The sequence below is a fragment of the Pistacia vera genome, unplaced genomic scaffold (assembly GCF_008641045.1).
Source record: "Pistacia vera cultivar Batoury unplaced genomic scaffold, PisVer_v2 Contig866, whole genome shotgun sequence".
Lineage (NCBI taxonomy): Eukaryota > Viridiplantae > Streptophyta > Magnoliopsida > Sapindales > Anacardiaceae > Pistacia > Pistacia vera.
In genome coordinates this window covers 152509-174282 of record NW_022196741.1, presented here as the reverse complement: position 1 = coordinate 174282, position 21774 = coordinate 152509, and the positions used below count along the sequence as shown (strand labels likewise).

Below are 21774 nucleotides of genomic sequence, written 5' to 3'. Positions count from 1 at the left end.
AAGATTGAGTACAAAAAAAGAAATTCATCATCGTATTCAGTTTTTTACTCATTTTCTATCATGTTCACAAATTTTTGTAAAATTTATTTATATATCTAGCATTATATATAGATACTAGTTTTTTATTGGTTGGAAATCACCATTAAACTAGATTTCTTACACTAATGTTTAGGTTATGTTTGGTTCAGGGTGATATAAGATTAATCCTATAATCTTTGTTTAATTTTTAAGATTCACTCATTTGGTTGTCAAGTAATAAAATATTACGTAATCTTTTATTATAAATAGTGTTTACTATTGATAATATTGGAGATAATCAGATTATCTTCCTAAGGGGTGTTAATATAAAATTATCAAAGTAATCTTAAATTTGACTCTATTTTACCCTTAATTTTTTATTATTTCGGACACATTTACCATCATATGTCTACCAAATAACAATTACCCAGAACCCCTACATTTAAAAATATAGCTAAAACACCCCAATCACAAAAAAGTTTAAAAGTTAACAAAATATCTCCAATCACCCAAGACCATTGCTAGCCACTAGCCACTACCGTTGGTCGCTTGCGAAAGTCATCATATCGAGGCAAGATTGGCAGGATCTTGCCGGTCGTGTGCCGGTAAAGACGTTTCTAGGAAATGACCAGATCTGGCCGTTTCACGGCAAGCCGTGAAACGCCATAGATCTAGCTATGAAATGGCTGTCATTTCACAGCCAAAGATCTGACCTTTTCACGGATCCATGACCGGATTAAGCCTTATCAGCACATTACTAGCCAGATCCAGCCGATCATGCATCATTACGACAACTGCCGACGATGGTGGCTAGCTACCGACAGTGGCTTGGGGTGGGTGTGGATGATTTTACTACAAATTAAAGTTTTATATGGCTAGAGTGTTTTAGCAAAATTTCAAATATAGGGAGTTAAAAAAATAATAATAAAAATAATATTATATTATTATTTAAAAATGAGGGCGATACAGTAATCTATATAACATACTCATTCATTTATCATTCTAACCAAATATATTATGCTAATTTATTCCAACCAATCAAATATATTTCTCTAAAGATTCTCTCGTAACCTATCTTTTCAGTAATACAATATTCTCTCATAATACTGAACCAAACGCACCCTTACTGTGATGTTCTCAGTAGTTTCCTAATCCAGATAATACAATGACAATATTAGGTGTAATGCATATTGAATGCTATCCAATGACATCAATTCTAGCTTCCACATACTGTGAAAACCTATATTGTACATCTCATCTGATAGGAGAGTTGACGGGTTATTTTTATATGTAAACAGGATTATGCTACTTTTTCAACCCAAGCAGTAGAAGCAATAAGTTGAAGTAGTCAAAACGGTATGCGAATCTGAAGAAATTTATCTTGAAATCATTCCACGGAGGATACCTTGGTTCCATCTCAAGGAAGAAGCTTCTTTGCATCACTGGTTTTTCATGGCTGAAATTATCAAACGAGTACTTCCCGTGGTACCTTCCAAACCCGCTCTGCCCAACACCTCCAAATGGTAGAACGTCAGCCGCATACTGTAAACAAAGTAAAAATTTGAGCAAGATTTGCGTTAGTTTTCTTCAAATTTTGTGTTAAATATCAAAATTACTATCATAGTAAACTAAAAAACGGAAGCAGAGCAGTACTTGAACCACGGTGTCATTAAATACTACACTTCCTGAAGATGTTTCTGATAAAATTTGTCTCTTGAATGTCTCATCTTTGGTGAAGGCATAAATGACCAGAGGCTTGGGCCTAGAGTTGACAAATTCAATGCTTTCTTGAATGTTATTTAACTGTTAGAAAAGAAATTCGCTTCATTTACAAAGCAAACATGATGTCAAAAACTTGGTAAGCACAGAAAGATCAGAATATTCTTACTGTGATTATGGGAAGCAGTGGACCAAAGATTTCTTCAGTCATGATCTCGGAATCAAGTGGAGGATCTAACAAGATGGTAGGCTCAATGAACCTGTTCGAGTTTGCACTGAAATCAGGCTATTTATTGGAATAAGACCATTTGGAAGTCTTCCAATTGAGTTTGGAGATTGCAAATAAAGAGATCATATAATCCTAGTTTTCCTGTGGCTTTGGCAGACCAAAAATTAGCTGGCTCCAGCTAATCCGGCATGAAAACTTAGGTTTAACAATGTTTACATGCTTGCTATACCCATCAGAGTAACTTACAAATTTTCTTCATTTGATGAACCGCCATGAACAATGGAAGCCGCGACACGAGGATCTTTAAGAAGTTTGCTCAGTCTGTCAAAGTGGTTTTTATTGACAATTCTGCTTATGCTGTTTGAATCTTTGGGGTTTTCACCAAAAAATTTCTTGATTGTTCTCTTTAGTGAATCAATCTACCAAAGAATTATGCAAGTCAATTTAAGATTTTTATTTTAAGCACAATACAAGGAAATTTTAGTCGAGTGAATGTAATACATACCAGAGTAGAAGCAAATTTCTTTTCCACAAGTACATAATCAACTCCAATACATATTTGCCCATTGCAAGCCGCCCACTTCCCACCAACGATTCTTTTGGCCATCACCTTAAGATCACAACAATAACAAGAGCAAACTAAAATCAAATTGACTAGCTAGAAACTAATTCAATATAATGTTACCTTTCTGTTCTAAAAGACTTTAAAGCATTGTAGATGAAGTAAACAGTAAGTCAAAAGTACCTTTATATCTGAGAGGCTGGACAGAGTATCGACGACAGCAGGGCATTTTCCACCCAGCTCTAGAGTGACGGGAGTTAAATGTTTAGCAGCTGCGGTCATAACAATGCGACCCACTCTTGTACTTCCTGAAGATATATTCATAAAAATGCAAAATTTTATAATTCTTATCATCCCCGCCCCAGTATTGCATGCTGAGTAACAAACTACTAATGTGCATTTGATTATTAATTTGATGAAATAGTGGTTAGTGCACATCACGTATTTCATCTGTGAAAGCCTGACAGAATATTTTAGATTCATGAATTGCAAATTTGGGAAGTTATATATATATACCTGTGAAGAAAATTTTGTCCCATTTCTGTTGCAGTAGTTTCTCGCCGACATCTGCTCCACCATTGATGACCTTAATGGCATTGCAATCCAAATAAAGAGGGATGGTCTCTTGTAGAAAAGCAGCACATTCTGGGGCTAAATCTGAAGGTTTTAGCAACACTGTGTTTCCAGCAGCTATTGCTCCTATCAATGGGTCCAATGCCAGAGCTGCACCCAAGAATACCATTCATTCATGGCTACCAGAAAACTTTAGTATGATATAATAGAGTTACGAAACAGGATAAAATTCATGTGAAGTAATGAGGTTGATAATCTCCATCAAAACGCATTAGTTATAGAAAATAGAACCCCCACCTTAAAAACAGTATAAGTAACAATATTGATCAGTGAATTATATGCAAAAGTTTCTGTCAACTAAAGCTGAAGCTTCCATTGGTCAAATAGGTTGTGGCATCATGTTGAACAACTATCAATTATTAAAGAACTGAAATCAGTGAAAGTGTTTGACGATAATATTTAAGCTCTTAACAAGATTATCCTTAAAAGATATATGTTGGCGTATATCAGATAGAACTGAAACAAGAAGTATACAAAAATGCTAGTATAACCTAATCCAATTACTGAATTCCATGCATATATATATTTGATTAAACTCACATATAGGAAAGTTCCAAGACGCGAATATGAGAACTACTCCAAGTGGTTCGGACAGTACTTGTGCACTTGCCGGGAAGTACAGCAACGGCAAACGATTCTGCCACCAAAACACAAACTTATTACTATATACATGAAAAGAAATGCCCAAGTGATAACGAAATTACAGAAACTCGAACCTTCTTCGGGGCCATCCATTTCTCCACGCAACTCAAAGCATGGTTTGCTGATTTTTTAACTATTCCAATCTATTTCACAATAATCAAACACAAGTTATATAAATCACGTGACCTGACTCCACAAATTATAAATTATGGATCTAGAATAAGAGATGAATATACATATGTTTACCTCGTCACGATAAACTTCAGCAGGATGCTTTCCTAGATCTTGATAAAGGGCTTTAGCAATTTTCTGTTCGTTATCTTGAACTAGCTCTATTAGACCTCGAAGCTGATTTTTCCTCCATGCAACACTTGTGGTTTTTCGACTTCTAAATGTTGTTCTAAGATCAGCTATGCTGCCTTCAATCTCTTCCATTTTTTCCATTTCCAGTTTCAACTGACAAAAACACTGATAACATATGCAGCTTTAAACTCAATTCAACAGACACGTGGGTTGATATTAAATGCCATGTCATAGCTAGATAGCGTTGGATGGGATAGATATTAATGTACTTACCCAACGAAGCATCCATTTCCTGATAACTTCTATCTTTTCTAATACTATTAAAAGTGAACTGGGTTGTCATTAATCTACTTTGAATTCATTTATTTCTCTTTAACAAATACTAACCAACAACACCATGAAAGTTTGGCTCAGTATGAAAGTTTCTCACTTCCAGCCACGCCTATGCAATGCAACCATGCAATTATTATTATTATTATTTATTTTTTTTTATCAAGTGTCTGTATCAGTTTACACGCACCTCAACTAATCATTCAGAATTCTAAAATTGACGATTAGGTAAACCCCTTAGTAACCAATCCTGTTAATACATGTGAAGACTTGAACTCAAGAACTCATAAAACATTTTTTTACTCTTTTACCATTCAGAGTGGTGGTTCATAACCTTATCTTTAGTAAACTAAAATATGAAGGAACAGACCAATCAATCGATTAGGCTGCATATTGGCTACTAATAGGAAGAGTAAAAGATTTTTTTTCCCACCCAAATATTGGTTTAATCATTAATGACACTTTCTCATCCACAAACTTTTAAAATATCATTTTATTACTCAAATTTATATTATGATTCCGATTCTGATATCAATCCGATCTTATACCACCATCATTTTCTTTCCCGATCATCACTCACCAAAACCCCTCAAATCCAAATCCCGTTGACCCTACCAATCGTCGACAATCAAACGATTAGGGTTTACAAAACCGCTCCTCCCAAGTCAAATTCTGACCAATCGTAACTATCAAAATCTAATCTTTCACTTTCAAAAGACTCATCGGTCTTTCTTCTTAAAAAATCCAATAACTTGGATCGAGTTTGCTCTCTGTTCATCGTTGAAATATAAATTTAGATAATAAAATATTATTTTAAAAGTCTATGGATGAAAAAATACGTTTAAACAATTATTTTGGTTGGAAAAAGTCGTTTACTCCTAATAGGAAGGACATTAAATTACTGAATAGAGACGGAAGTCACAAAAATATGTTTTAATTTGTATTGTTTATTGACGCATACCTCTCGAGGAGAAATTGGGAAGAACTGAGGGAAAACAATTTTTACTCTCACAAGAAATATAATTTAGTTGGACTTTTCTAATTTTTATGAATGATAATTTCCAACATATTATTTTTAAAATTATTTATCATAAAATTCAATTAGGTAGGTCAGGAAAGGGGTACGCATTAAATTGACGGAGATTGAATCCGAATGACGCATTTAATTCTAAATGTGGTCCAAATTACCAGAGAAGCCCATAAAGATTATGGAGGCCGATATGCATTTATGTCTTGTCATCAAAATTCAACCATAAATAGTAAATACCATTGACATCTTTCTTACAAATTTATATATGTTTTTATACTTTTTCTTCTTTTCTCTTCTCTCTTCTCATTTATGTCCTATCTCCCACAAGTCCTGTCTTGCACGAGTAGTCAAGTAGGGCGATTAACCGAATCGGATTCATGTATTTTGTAATCGAATCAATTTTTCAGTTCAAACCATATGATATATAGAAACCGATCCGGTTTTTTGCATTAACCGGTTTGCAAACCGAACTGAATTTTATGTTTGCAATCCGGTTTTATTAATAAATTTTTTTTTGTCTTTTTTTTATATGTTATGATAAAAAAATTTCTATTTTTGAATGAAAATTTCAAGAAACCAAAAAACCAAAAGATCCACAACAATTTAACCAATTAATCACTAATTAATGCTACTGAATTCTTTTCATCTAAGCATAATAACTAATAATCACCAATTACATTATCATAAAATACAAATTGTTCCTTTAAATTTTAATGATCAAGTACAAAAGTGATTAAGAAATAACAAGTGAAAGTTGTAAACAGGCATCTCCCCTCAACTTTAAGGCTCAAGCATTCTTCAATTGATCAAGTGAAGTGCAATCACGGAATCACCTACAAAAGGAATAAAATCAGCTTTAATATTTTCTAAATAAAAAGAATGCATTTTTTTTCAGCAAATGTCACTGCAGAAAAATAAAATAAACACATAAATAATATGATATCAGCTTTAATATTTTCTAAATAAAGAGAATGCATTTTTTTCAGCAAATGTCACTGCAGAAAAATAAAATAAACACATAAATAATATGATATCAGCTTTAATATTTTCTAAATAAAGAGAATGATTCCATAGGATTCTTGTTTATGGTATCTTAAAGTTATTAACTAATTTGTACTCAATCCATTTAACTTTTATTGTTATAGCCCTATAGGTAGTCAGCGAGGTGACTTAATTTCACCAAACTAATTTTATTCCTTATTAACTTATAATATTCCCTTTAAAAAAAGAGAGCAAAACAAAGACAATTTCATTCAAATACAGGATATGCAAGTGCTAACATCCTCCTATGCATCTGGGCACTGCCGCTCTCATCCAACCCACGCTGCACTAAAAATTAAGAGCAAACACACAAGCTTGACCATCGCCTACTAAACTTGATAAATGCTCATCAACAAAATTTAAAATTGTTGATGTCGAGTTGAACTAGAGTCACAAAAGATGATAGGCCACCAGCTAATGAAAGACATAAACAACATACCTCTGATAATCAACACATTCACAGAAGCCATTGTTATTTCTTGAGTTCTCACCCTCAACAGTCTAGTCAATAGTTGTAATCCATATTAATATTATATTGAATTATACATGGTGGATTACTCTATTACAAATGATACTCATCGGAAGAAATGTAATAAAATCAAAGTGCTAATATTGCATTTTTCAAAAAAGAAATTCTATCTAGCTCCGCCTTAATTGTCATTAAAACCCGATAATATTTTAATTTTATTTTGGAAATAAGATTTCCAAATAAATTATTAAAAGTTGAGGACATAAAAAAATAATTGGACATTAATTGCCAAATAAAGAAACCTTCACTCTCTGAAAAAATAATTGGCCTAATTAACCAGCATGTACATCACAAACTCCTTTTGAGAAAGAATGAAGAGGAAAAGATACTGTCTCTTGTTTTATCTTTCGTGCTCTCTCTTTGCATTTTTCTAGTCTCATATCTAATATGTTTTAATCACATTGCATACAAGCTTCAAGCCAACTGAGTCTCATTTTAGTAACAGTATTAAGCTGCTAATTCAAACTCATTTAGTATGAATTTCCTTAAGGTAATATGAATTTTTATTGTTGGAGACATGATATTTGACACCTAAAAGTATTTGTACGGGGACTAAAATTATTAAGAATTGTTTCAACAAATAGCAGATTAGGAAGCAAATAAATAAGTAAATCTTTTACTGATATTTCATTATCAAGATGAGCAAGAAATTATCATATCCAACAACAACAATAAGAAATCCCAAGGATGGTGTCCCTGACTGCGTTAGATGCGCTTGCTGTTCAGGTGTTCCAAACTTCCAATATCTCCAGAGACAATGTCTATTATTTCCCACCAAATTTTGGCTGCACAATTGATTCAAAGTTTAGAAAAACTCAATGATAATATATGTTGCAGTTCAGTTGAGTTCAATTTGTCTTCTTGCATGAGGTCCATAACATGAATAAAACAAATAAGCAAAGAATTCAGACTTCTCTTTTTACGCAGTTTCATAAGATTTCTTATAAATATTCTTAATGCTAACTTAATGCAAATATTGATCCTACTACCATAAACTGCAAGCAAAATATAAATTATACATATCTAATTTACTATAATAGCGAAACCACCGCCTCCTCTCGAGGCTACCAGTGCAGATGGTAGCAGAACTACAGCTGAAGAACCATCAATTGCTGCAGCTACCACACGTGTATTTTGAGTGGATCCAGATATATGTGCCCTTCATTACTGCACGTTCTCTTGCTCCTAACCCCTGACAAACTATTACTCTTCTCTGTTTATTACAAAAGCCAGTAGCTTAAATGCAACTCATTTCCTTTCCACATGCTACTTCAACTAGTGCATTACACGCACCAATCTTTCAACCTTGGGCCCCAAATCAAAGCCTCTCCAATTGGGTATGTATAATTTATTATCTAAATAGAATATATGCTCCAAATGCATTTCCATTCAGCTAAAATAAGGTTCAAGAGGAGGAATGAGTACCAACCTGTGGAAAGAGCATAAGGTTGCTGTAAGCCAAAACAACTTCCCCGGCTGCTAAGGTTCCACCATGGCGCGTGCATAAAGAAGAAGATAGAGAAAACAAGCGATTTTGAGAGAGAGTGTTGGAGATCCCATATCGCTTAGGCACACTCAAGCTAATGGGTTTATAAGAGTGGACAATCCTCCCACTCAATAAGGCCTTTTGGGTGAGGAGTTAGGCCCAATTCAAATTCTAACATGGTATCAGAGCCAGCCCCATTTGAGCTGAGTGATTGACCAGCGGTGGGCTGCCAAACTACCTCCATTCATAGGCAAGTGGACCATATGGGCTTGACCGTGAGGGGGAGTGTTGGAGATCCCATATCGACTAGGCACACTCAAGCTAATGGGTTTATAAGAGTGGACAATCCTCCCACTCAATAAGGCCTTTTGGGTGAGGAGTTAGGCCCAATTCAAATTCTAACAGAAAGGACGGGAGGAGGACTGGAGGAGACACGAGTAAATCTGTAAATGTAATGAAGAAGAAGATGAGTTTGAGTCTTTGAGATGAGAGGGCAGCGGCGGCTAATGAAGAAGAAGATGAGTATGAGTGTAATGCGTAAACTGTGAAGTTAGGGATTCAAAGTTTCAAACTAATAAAGAATAAAAATAATAAAAGATTTTTAAAAATTAAAATAATATTATTATATTAGAAAAACCAGTTTATTAAACCGGTTTCGGTTAACCGGTTATATAAATAATATAAACCAAAAACTGAACCGAAAAACCAGTTTAGCAATTTTTTAAAACCGAAACCGGTTAACCGGTTTTTGAGACCGATTTCGGTCCAGTTTTTCAATTCGGTTCGGTTTTTGGTTTTTTTTTTTCAGCCCTATAGTCAAGTAAGGTATATGATATTAATCTCGCTCTAATGGGTCTTTTTATAATTTAGAAGGGCTATAATGATAGTTTACGTAATAAATTATATGTAAAGTATCAATTTACCCCATATAAATTATAAATATAAAAAGTACACTCAATTGAGACTAACATCATTATGCCCCCCTCATGCATTGCAAGAGTCTAGTTGTTCAAAGTTATTTATCAGTTTTATGAAAAAAACCATTTTTTAACTCTCTCTCTCTCTCTCTCTCTCTCTCTCTCTCTATATATATATATATATATATATATATAAATGTGTGTGTGTATTTGCTTTCTACATACAGTAAGTACATGTTTTCGACATTTTATATATCTTTTAATGTTATATTCTTTCAAAAAATCGTAATATTCTACATATCAATCTTAAATTAAAAGCTTTTTGTCATTTTCATAGAAGCAATGGTATTAATATGATTAAGTATAAAAGAGAAGGATAAAAATTTAAAAAAATCTGATGAGAAGTCATCCTTTATAAAGTCATTTAAAAATTGACTATATTTTCCGTAGACCTTTTTAATAAAATGTTAACCAAGTAAATTTTTCCTAAATAAAACTAACATATCATGTCACGTCTAATAATCATATCATATAAAAAAGTAATTTGATAAAATGACTGAATCAAATTGTAAATTGTTGAACCCTAATAAAATTTTTCCTGACAATCATGTCATAAAAGAAGATAATCTAATAGAAAATAACAGGTTACTAAACAAATACAATAGAGAATAAGTTGCAAGGTTCAGCATAAAACTTTAGGTTTGAATTATCTTAAGTAACTTTATAATAAATTAAAAAAAAAAATCCAAAATTTATCATTATCAAGTAATTAAAACCTAGGTCATCAAACTCTTTTTAACTTATTACAAAGAAAGGGGCATCTATAGTACTGTATTTTCTTAACCGCCCTTAACATGAGATAAACCTGACTTGGAATACGTCCTTTATCATTTATTAACTAATGTTACAAAGTACAAACCCATTTGCAAGGCTTAAGAGTAAGATTACACGGAGAAAGAGAATACATACGAACTGATGCGGCATGTCACATCAATAACATGTGACATGTGGGTCTATATAACAATGACATAATATTAAAAGAGGGTTCTATAGCATGTGACACTGTTGTGACATGCGACATCAATTTGTAAAAATAACTTTTTCCTAATATATATAACTCTTAGGGTACGTTGGTTTGGTTAAGAGAATGTTAGATTATTAAGAATGTTAAATTATTAAAAAGTTATATTATTTTAAGGGGATATTTGATTGGGGGTATTAAAGATTACTGGGGTTAAGTCATCTTATATTATTTGATTATCATGTTTGATTGTCAAATAATATAAAATACCGATAATCTTCAAATATCAATATTGGTTACTATTAGTAATATTTGAGGTAATCTGATTACCTCCATTTTCTTAGGTATTCTAAGATTATCAAGGTTATCTTTTTTTTGTTACAATTCTATCCATTATTAATAAAATTTTAGGACAATAATGTCGTTATTTTTAAATTTATTTACATGAATATGACTTTTACTATTTCACCCTTAATTAATTAACTTTTTGGATAAAATTACCCTTGAATTCAAAACCAATTACAGGTCACCCAAGCCACCACCCCCAGCCACTTGCCGTCGGTAACCATTGCTGCTGCCACTGTTGGAACGGCGCATGGAAGGTCAAAAATGGCCGTCGTGCGCCGATATGGCCAGATCTAGTCGTCAACGGCAAGATCGATGGTCGTTAATGACCAGATCTGTCAAGTCTGGCCATTTTCGGCCAGATCTCTAGCCGAAAATGGCCATACGGTGCACGGAGGCCATTTCCTGCCTTCCGTGCGCTGTTAGGTTGCCAGCGACCAGCAATGGCTGGGTTGGTGGGGGTGCTTTGTTGATTTTCTAAACTTTTATTATGAGGTTGCTTTTGCTAAGTTTTTAAATATTGGGGGGTTATAATAATCCAAATAATAATAATATTAAAAAATAATATTTAATTAGAGGACAATTCAGTAATTTAAATAACATATCCACCAATTTATTCCTCCCAACCAAACATATTAATATAACATACCCACCAATTAACCAAACACATTTTTCTAAAGATTCCTAGTTATTGACATGTAGTTTTTGTGATAAATTTGTTGAGTTACAAGGAATTGATGATTTGGCTAAGAATTTAGTTCGGTTTAAAAAAGACATTTTGTATCCGTTGGTGTGCATGTAAGCTTGTTAAACTTGCATTGATTTTACTAATTGCGACTGCGATCATTGAAATGACTTTTTCTACAATAAATCTTGTGTAAAGTCAGTTACGCAATCAAATGGGAGATCAATGGATGAATAATTGCTCGGTCACTTATATTGAGAAAGATGTATTTGATACAATTGACGATGAGATGATTATTTAACGTTTTCAGCATATGAAAACTCGTCGAGGACAATTGTAGAAAAATTATTTTATTTTTACAAAAATTGTGTCTTTTTAAGATATTTATTTGTATTTTGTATCTTTTTGTTGAAACTCATCGTAATTAAAAAAAAAAAAAAGTATAGTTATGATTGGTTTTAATTTTTTGCCCCAATTAAATGAAATTACTTTAGTGAATTTATAAAAGATGACACGGTGGAGAATGCAAGGCAGAAATTAAACTCAAGTGGGATAAGGTTCGACATAAGCAACCGTATATATCATTAGCTTTATTCATACGAGCTTCTGAAAGAGTAAAAGACTTTTTCCCACCCAAGGTTTGCCTTAATGACACTTTTCCATCCAAAAAGTTTTAAAATATCACTTTTCCACCTAAAGTTAATATTCTGTTACTACTCAAAGCTGATTCGGACGGAAAAAATTCTCTTTGTTGCCATCATTTGAATCTCTGCTCTCCTCTCTACAAAACCTCTCTCACTCTGACATTTGATTTATCATCAATTGTCGGCCATCGTAAAGCTAGAGTTTTCTGTTCTTAGCTGATTTCTGATTGATTCTGATAACGAATATTCAATCAGTCACCACTATTCGATTCACCGGCCTTAACTCTACAAAATTCCTCTCACTCTGGCTTTTGGTAACTCATCGAATGTGGGTTGAAAAAGTAAAGTGTATTTTAGATATTAACGACATATAAATTTTGAGTGGAAAAGTAATATTTTAAAACTTTTTATGTGGAAAAAAATCGTTAAGCCAAACCTTGGGTGGGAAAAAATCGTTTACTCTTTCTGTAAGGATGTGACTTGTGATGTGAGTGAATGTTTCTTTAAGAATCCCCATCACCACTTAAATGGGATTTAGAAAAGTCATCACTTCGGAATCTGATACAATGGCATGGTACATCTTCTCTTCTCTCTCTTTTTCTAATTTCTGCTTAAAGGTGGAAAAGTAACCCGTCCGGCCAGCCCGGCCCAGCCCGCGGTGGGTTACTTTGTTTGGTGGACCGGGCCTAACCCGCCCGCCAACAAAGGCAGGCCGGGTTAGGCCCGCCATTTTCTCCAAAATGGCTGGCCCAGCCCGGCCCGCCAGCCCTAACCCGTCGGGTTAGGTGGCGGGCTGGGTCGGGTTAGCCGGATTTTCCTATTTTTTTTGTTTTTTATTTTTTTATTTAACTTTTCAAATAAATAATTATAAATATAATTGTTTTTAATTAACTTTTCAAATATCAATAATTCAATTCAATTTTTTTGTTTGTTAACATTTCAAATATTAATTCAATTTTGATACAATAAAATTATAATATAAGAAAAATTAGACTTATTGGAGTATGGAAATTGGAATTTGGAAAATTGGAAATATGAATTAAAAATTGCAAAAACTAATAAAAATTAAAATATGAGCAAATTGCAAAAACTAATAAATGAATAATTGAGAGATTAGAGATTAGAGAATACAAGAGAATGAGAGAATTTGAGTTGTGAGAAAAATGTGAGAACTTAGGGCCAATTTATAGGGAAAAAATGGGAAAGAGAAATGATGAAAAAGACCCTTCCAACGGCTATATTTCAAGGGTAAAAGGGTAATTTGAAAAATAAAATAAAAATTTTTATTTTTTTGGGCCAACCCGCCGGGTTGGCTGGGTTGCACACAACCAACCCGACGGGTTGCCGGGTCTCTTGCAAAAGAGACAAAATAGCAACCCGCCGGGTTGCGGGTTGCCATTGTGCAACCTGGCCCGCATGGGGGTTGCTGCCGGGTTAGGGTCAACCCGGATCGCCATCTTGGCGGTCCGGGCTTAACCCTCATTTTCCCGGGCCGGGTTAGGGTTGACCCGCCTAACCCGGCCCAAATTTTCCACCTCTAATTCTGCTACAACTATTAAAGCAAAACCAGGCTCAAGTTATAACCTAATTAAGAACAGAAGTTTTGGAGGGGACCAAAGAATTGGTATAATTGGAGAAGATGAGGAGACAACAGGGATTCCAATTGGTAGATTTGATTTAGGATTTTAGGTAAGCAAAGGCAATGGTAGGAAGGTCAAGGCTTTCCATTTTAGGAAATAATGGCATCTGAGCACATGAATTAGAGAGTTCAGGCCCAACAATTGAAATTAATTGATGGAGGTGGCACAAAGTGTTTAATTGATTTGATGAATCATTCGTATCATATTGTCTATGCTTTTTTTAATCTTCTTTCTTTACTTTTTGGTACCCTTTGAGTTTGTGGTAGTTAGAAGGGGAGTGGCTACGGGTGAGTACGTAGGACAAAGCAAATTGATGAGAATTTTCATGGCGTACACCACTGGACCTTTCCATAAACAGAAAACCAGTGGTTCGGAAAAATATCAAAATGACACGTGTTTTGGAACTATGATGTCATTCTACCTCGTTTTCTATCTAATAAAACCCTAATTATAAAATATTTCATATATCTTTAATTGAAATTACTTTAAAGTCATATATATTTTCTTAACATTAACTAGTTTCTTTTTTAAGCATCAACTCTATATTGATACTTTAATTTAAAATATATAGATAAAGTATAGTTATGATTGGTTTTCTTAAGGTTAATATTCAATATAGTTTTGTTTAGTTTTTTTTTCTTTATCTTTTGTGAGTAGTGTTATGGATTTTCGCAAGTGTACGGAATCGTGCAAGTAATAAAGTGTAAAATTATGGATATCAAACGCAAGGGAATTACTACTATCAATTACCAATTAAACTATCCTATTACTATTTGATCAATCCAAATTGTATCAAGGAAAATCTAAACTAAATTAACAATTGAAATTAAAAAGCGAACTGAACAGAGGACAATTAAAATAAACCTTTGGGTTAAAACAAGATGACTAGACCTAGGGCATAGACTTCACACCAACTCTTACTCATATGTATCGATCACTTATGCTAATTTTATTAAGCTTTTCATGTAGGTCAAACTCCCTAAATTTCCAATAAATTTCTCTCGAACAATTCTGGAATTAACTCCTAATTACTAACCCGAATGATCTCTAATCAGATTTAAGCAATTGAAGATCATTACGCTATATGGACTCTACCAGAACCTCACAAGTCACGGTAACCCATCTCTAGCGTTCGCTCAACCTATGGTTTCACTACCGTAGACCAACCAAGTATCATCTCTTGATCTCAACCTAGTCTATTAGTTCATTCAATTCAAGGGCCCTTAAGAATCAAAAGCATTAGGTATAATAGTAAAACTTAGGAAGAATTCTTAATAAAAATTAACAAGCATAAATCAATACATAATCAAGAGATTGGGCTACATCTTAGCCCTAGAGAATAAATTTAGTTCATAATAAACATAACAGAAACAATCATCATGAGTTTATAAGAAAAGAACAAGAAAAAAACTTCTTTAAATTGTGGATCAAAGCTCCAGGACTTATGTTACTTCTCTTCTCTACAGATTTTTCTCCTCTTCTTTTCCCCTAGGGATCCCCAAAATAATGCTAAAAGACTTCTATTTATATCCCACAAGGGTTAGGGTTTTATTTTCCTTAATTTTATTTGATTTTGGACTCTTAACCTTATTTTCCTACCTAAAAACGGATGACAATTTCTTAACTTCCGTGACTATGCCTCGGCATTGTGTTGCGGCATGGTAGCTACTGGAAAAAGTGTGCCGCGGCATTGTGCTGCGGCACAGTAATCTCTTCTTCTTCCCGCATCATTCCATTATTCTTCAGAGATGGTGATTTTTGAACTCGATAACAATGAAATTTGGAGAAGTGGTAAACATATGAAATGTAGCCCTTTGAATCAGATTTCCAACAGTTAAGGAATCGTCTTAATCCGAGTTCTACAGCTTAAGATATTCTCAAAAGACCAAGGCCTACTCAAGCTAGAATGTAATCTAGAATATTCTCTTTACTACAACTTCCATAACTTCTTCAATTCAACTTTGATTCTTGATCCATTTGTTTCCACTCATTGCTCATTCCGTTGCCGACATGATTCTTCATCCGAGCATAACATTTAAGCACTAGTAGCCTGAAAAACACTCAAAAACACCAGTGATCCCGTAAAAGACAATTATGAAAATATTAAGCAACTTTACCCAATTAAGCCTAATTTCCCATAATTAATCCCTATCCACTAACTAAATGTGTATTTTCAAGCTCTTATCACAGACAAGCTAAGCGATAAAACAATTCCTTTAAGCTTGAAACACAGACAAAATAAAATCTATATCTAAATTATCCTAAATCACTTCCGTAGATTGTCACGGTTGCATTTAGCATATGCAACAAACCTTTAAACCCCTAAGCGACCCTAGTTGGACCAGTTGTAGTCTCGTGAGGGTTTCTAACGATGATACCCACAAACATCCAAACCTAATCTCACCTAGACTCAAAACTAAAGACTCAAACAAACATTTTAGGGTCCATACATATAATCGTCTCAAAAATTGTGTTAATGTGAACAAATTGAATAATTAACAACACGCAAATGCAAAGAATAAGTGAATTTCAACTACACTTTTGTAATTGACTCTCTCATAATCATTCATAAACCATTCATCCAAAAACCCAGATGATTTTATGCATAGCTTTCATAGGCAAAGTACGAAAATAAAACAAATGTGCAATCAAACTCTATAGGCTCACTTTTCAAACCATTCTCCACTAATGTAGAATCCAATCACTACCTCGGATTATTAGGTCTTTTTCATGGTTGTAATGTTAGGCTAGGGTAATGGTTTATGAAAGAATGGAAATAATGTTTAACAAAATGTAAGACTTAATATTCTACAGTAAATGAGCATGAACAATCTCCTCCTTGCTTCCCTTCTCATTCACCCTCTACCCTTTCACATTGATTGAACTCTTCCTTCCAACATTAGCACAAACCCTCATGTAATATACCTCATTTCAAGTTCTTCTCCCTAGCTACTTATTCCTATTTTTCTACAATTTTTTTTTTCAAATTTTTTTTTTCAATTTTTTTTTTTTTTTTTTTTTTTAGGAAGATAGTAACTCATAAAAAAAATTCGTTTACCCCACCTTACTTCTACCATCATTTTTTTTTTTTTTTACAACCCCCAACCTATCTTATTGCACATACTCAAGTTGTGGTCCAAAAGATATATTTATTTTTTTCTATCACACTTCTTTTCATGAGTTTTTCTTATAAGGTCACCCTAAGTTAAGTCTCTCACAATAAGATGGGTCGGAAAGTGTTTTAGGCTTCATCGTCAAGGTGAGATATAATAGGTTTACAAAAAAAAAAATAAGGCTTACCAAGTGTATAATAATAGGCTCAAAGGGTTAACTAGGGATAAAGTAATATAGGTTGGCTTGAAAGGCTCAATCATTCCAAAGAAAATTGCCTAAATCATAGCCTAAGTAATGCGGATTCTAGGATTTCGCCTCAAGTGGTTATCAAATGAGTTCTAGAGTTTATGCACAATTTTCACAAAAGAATTATTGCCCATAAAACCACACATAAAACGCCTCCAAGTTTCTGAATGATTAAACCAATCAAACTCATTCCCAAGAGAGTCATAACTAAATGCAATTGTCATCCACTATCATCCTTACACTACACGAAAGTTAGTAAAATCTCAATGTCACAAATTCGCAATCATGATCTTATCATTGACTTATGTATGAGTTCCAAAACAAAGCAAAATACATTAACTCTATGACCCTACAACACACCTAAACAATACCACCCAAAAGCTTTTAAAGAGATAATTCAAAGCAAAAGATATTCAAAGATGTCCATCGAATGAAACTAAATTTGGCCACAAAAAAAAAATTATTCCTTACCCCCAACGTTAGAGATGAACATTGTCCTCAATGTACAAAGAGAACAACTACAATACCCTTCATGTTCAAGATGAATGTGGAGATAATAGTGTGAAGGCATGCATAACGTTTGCCGTGTCCAATAGTCATTGGAAATCTAGTAAAAAAAAACAAACTATGCGCATTTCTTGGCCAATATAGTGTGCATAACAGAAATTATGGGTGAAACATAAACAACTAACATATCAAATCAAACCAAAGTTATCAAAACTTAAACATTAAACAAAAATCTAAAATAAATTCAAAACAAAACTCAAAATTATAGTAGAGAGCTTGGGTTGCCTCCTAAGAAGCGCTTTTTTAGAGTCGTAAGCTCGATTTTTTGATTCCTTTAATTTGGATCATCTAGGAAAAACCAAACCCTTATATCCCTCAATCCACCATACACAAAAGGCTTCAATTGTTGTTCATCTACCCTCTCAAATTCAGCCTCCATAATCCTAGAGTTGACTAAACAATTTTCTAGAGGTGAGCTAGGGTAGTTTTCTTCTAAGGTTTTCGTTACTTTGTCATCAAAGATGCTAATCTCAAAGAAAGTATCTAACTCGGATGGACATCTCATTGTGTTAAAAACATTGAACTCCACTTGTTCGTCTTCCACCCTTAAGATTAGTTTACCTTGGTGTACATCTATTAAAGTCATGCTCGAAGCTAGAAAAGGCCTTCCTAATATTAAAGGTGTGTCCTGGTCTTCTTCCATATCAAGAACTACAAAATCTATCGGAAAAATAAATTTGTCTACCTTTATTAGTACATCCTCCACCATTCCCATAGGATATGTTATGGATCTATCCGCCAATTAAAGATGAATCGTGGTTGGCTTCACCTCTCTTAAACCAAGTTTCCTGAAAATAGAAAATGACATTAAGTTAATGCTAGCTCCTAAATCACATAAAGCTTTATCAAAATAAAAACTACCAATTGTGCAAGGAATATTAAAATTCCTTGGATCTCTTTATTTCAGTGGTAGTTTCTTTTGAAGCAACACGCAACATTCCTCGGTGAGCATGACCATCTCATGGTCTTAAACCTCTTTTTTTGTGTAAGGATCTCCTTTAAGAACTTGGCATACTTTGGCATTTGCTCTAACATATCTACAAAAGGAATGTTAATGTGTAAAGTTCTAAATATGTCCATGAACTTACCAAATTGCTTGTCTAATCTCTGTTTCTGCATTCTGTGAGGATACAGGAGAGATGCTTCATCTTTCTTCATATCTTGGTCTTTGTTCTCAAGTTCTGGTTTTGTGCCTAGGCATTGTGTTGAGGCATTGTTGGTTCTGTCCAACTTCATGTCTTCAGCTTTTTCCTTAGTTTCTTCAACTTTTCTTGATTCTTTCAACTCCTTACCACTTGTCAACATGATGGCACTGAGTTGCTCCTTTGGATTCTTCTCGATATCACTCAAAAACATTCCTTGAACTCTTCCCTTTAAGATATTATGAATTTGTCCCATTTGAGTTTCAAGGTTCCTTATGGAAGCGGATTGATTTTGTAACAAGACTTCATATTTCTGAAGTTGAGCTTCATTCTTGTCAAATCTTTTACCCGATTCCTCCATAAACTTTGTAAGCACGTCCTCCAAATATGATTTCGCCACTTGAACTTGAACACTAGGAGGTGGCTTAGGAAAATTGTTGTTACTCCAAGAAAAATTTGTATGGTTTCGCCATGCTGGAGTATATGTATTAGAGTATGGATTCTATTGCTCTCCTTGAAAATTGTTGACATAATTTGCTTGTTGAGGTGGAGCAAATGGATTCCCTACTTGACAATCTCTTGACAAATGATTCCCTGCACAAAATTCACAAGTTAGAGAACGAGTTTCAATAGCATTTACCTTTAGGGCAACTCCTAATTGCTTTTAGATCGTTGAAAGTTAAGCAGCCAACGCGGTATAACCATCAACTTCGTGCACTCCCGCTGCTTTCCTTGTTGAATTTCCTCTGGTGTTTTGTTATTCAAGGCTCCCCCACTTGCGGCATCTACCATGGCTTGTATATTTGACATCAACCCATTGTAAAATGTTTGCACTTGCGACCATATTGGTAACCCATGGTGAGGACACCTCCGTAAGAGATCCTTATATCTCTCCCAAGCTTCATAAAGCAACTCCATATCTTGCTGGAAAACCTTGTGATGTCACTCCTCATCTTGGCTGACTTGATCGGCGGAAAATACTTTGCAAGGAACACTTGAACTAACTCATTCCAAGTAGTGATGCTTCTAGCTAGGCGGTAAAGAAATTAACCAAGCCTTAGCTTTATCCCGAAGAGAGAATAGGAAAAGCCTTAACCTAATTGCATCATCAGATACCCCATTATGTCGGAATGTATCGCATAGCTCTAGAAAATTTGTGATATGCAAATTAGGATCATTGCTAGACAACCTTGTGAATTGAATCGAATTTTGTATCATCTGAATAATGTATGGCTTTATCTCGAAGGTATTTGCTTGAATCGGTGGTCTCCTAATACTAGAAACACATCCATCAATTGTAGGTCTTGAGTAATCCTTGAGTGCCCTTTGAACTTCCCCTCCTCCTGTATAATAAGGTCCAACACTAAAAATACAGAAATAAAAATTAAAGCACTAAAAACAAAAAATAAATAAATAAATAAATAAATAAAAATAAATTACAAACCAAATTAGCAACTAAATAGCTTGTATTGATACTGATAATATAATAATTCCCTAGCAACGGCTCCAAAAACTTGTTGTGGATTTTTGCAAGTGTATGAAATCGTGCAAGTAATAAAGTATAAAATTACAGATATAGAACCCAAGGGAATTACTACTATCAATTACCAATTAAACTATCATATTACTAATTGATCAATCCAAATTGTATTAAGGAAAATCTAAACTAAATTAACAATTGAAATTAAAAAGCGAACTGAATAGAGGACAATTAAAATAAACCTTTGGGTTAAAACAAGATGACTAGACCTAGGGCATAGACTTCATACCAACTCTTACTCATATGTATCAATCACTTATACTAATTTTATTAAGCTCTTCATGTAGGTTAAACACCCTAAATTTCCAATAAATTTCTCTTGAACAATTATCGAATTAACTCCTAATTACTAACCCGAATGATCTCCAATAAGATTTAAGCAATTGAAGATCATTACGCTCTATAGAGTCTACCAAACCCTCATAAGTCGCGGTAACCTATCTCTAGCGTTCGCTCAACCTATGGTTTCACTACCATAGACCAACCAAGTATCATCTCTTGATCTCAACCTGGTCCATTAGTTCATTCAATTCAAGGGCCCTTAAGAATCAAAAGCATTAGGTATAATAGTAAAACTTAGGAAGAATTCTTAATAAAAATTAACAAACATAAATCAATACATAATCAAGAGATTGGGCTACATTTTAGCCCTAGAGAATAAATTTAGTTCATAATAAACATAAAAGAAACAATCATCTTTATTAAAACAATCATCATGAGTTTATAAGAAAAGAACAAGAAAAAAACTTCTCTAAATTGTGAATCAAAGCTCCATAACTTCTGTTACTTCTCTTCTCTACAGATTTTTCTTCCCTTCTTCTCCCCCAGGGATCCCAAAAATAATGCTAAAAGACTTCTATTTATATCCCACAAGGGTTAGGGTTTAATTTTCCTTAATTCTATTTGGTTTTGGACTCTTAACCCTATTTTCCTACCTAAAAACGGATGACAATTTCTTAATGTTAGACCTGTCGTCACGGTCACAAAGTTAAACCTAAGTACCGTAGTTAGCGGTAAGCAGGGTCAAATCCACAGAGAGCAAGACTAACGACCTAATGTATATTTGAGTTAATGAAAGAGAAATTGGCAAAATGATTGATTAAAACTAAGGAATCTAATTACTTGCAGGAAATTAAAAGCATTAAATAAATTGCTAACTAAAACACAATATTAAAAGCGTTGTCGCTACGGGTTCGGTTTGACTCAAGACCAACTCTCACAATTCCTCTCCTCGCTCTTCAATTTCCTAATCCTACAAGGCTAGGCAAATCCATAGAAATATCTCCCGGCAATCTAGGCATAATCTATCCTGTCTCCCCGTCGTCTTAGTTACAGATCGATTGGTTAAAGACTATCATTGACTAACCGAAAAATGCTAAACCCTTAAACAC

General features: G+C 33.9%; 2 protein-coding genes and 1 non-coding gene across 3 annotated transcripts; 1 reads left to right on the top strand and 2 right to left on the bottom strand.

Annotated features, from left to right (window-relative positions):
- Positions 1-1323: 1323 nt before the first annotated feature.
- On the bottom strand, positions 1324-4247 carry LOC116118956 (aldehyde dehydrogenase family 3 member F1-like). The gene is made up of 10 exons (XM_031404913.1): positions 4050-4247; positions 3878-3946; positions 3702-3798; positions 3045-3251; positions 2712-2836; positions 2472-2576; positions 2213-2385; positions 1907-1997; positions 1672-1821; positions 1324-1560 (listed from the first exon to the last, which is right to left on the bottom strand). The coding sequence occupies exons 1-10, from the start codon at positions 4245-4247 to the stop codon at positions 1324-1326; spliced, it is 1452 nt and encodes a 483-aa protein (XP_031260773.1).
- Positions 4248-18604: 14357 nt separating this feature from the next.
- On the bottom strand, positions 18605-19204 carry LOC116118922. The gene has a single exon (XM_031404875.1). The coding sequence runs from the start codon at positions 19202-19204 to the stop codon at positions 18605-18607; it is 600 nt and encodes a 199-aa protein (XP_031260735.1).
- A 489-nt stretch (positions 19205-19693) lies between these two features.
- LOC116118975 lies at positions 19694-19799 on the top strand. The gene has a single exon (XR_004126254.1). It is a non-coding gene; the product is annotated as a small nucleolar RNA R71 (small nucleolar RNA).
- Positions 19800-21774: the final 1975 nt, after the last annotated feature.

Coding starts and splice junctions, on each gene's coding strand:
- LOC116118956 (XM_031404913.1), bottom strand. CDS start 4,247: ATGGAAAAAATGGAAGAGATTGAAGGCAGCATAGCTGATCTTAGAACA. Junction 3,799..3,877: donor AATGGATGGCCCCGAAGAAG/GTTCGAGTTTCT, acceptor TTTTGGTGGCAG/AATCGTTTGCCGTTGCTGTA. Junction 2,837..3,044: donor GGACAAAATTTTCTTCACAG/GTATATATATAT, acceptor ATATATCTTCAG/GAAGTACAAGAGTGGGTCGC.
- LOC116118922 (XM_031404875.1), bottom strand. CDS start 19,204: ATGGAGGAATCGGGTAAAAGATTTGACAAGAATGAAGCTCAACTTCAG.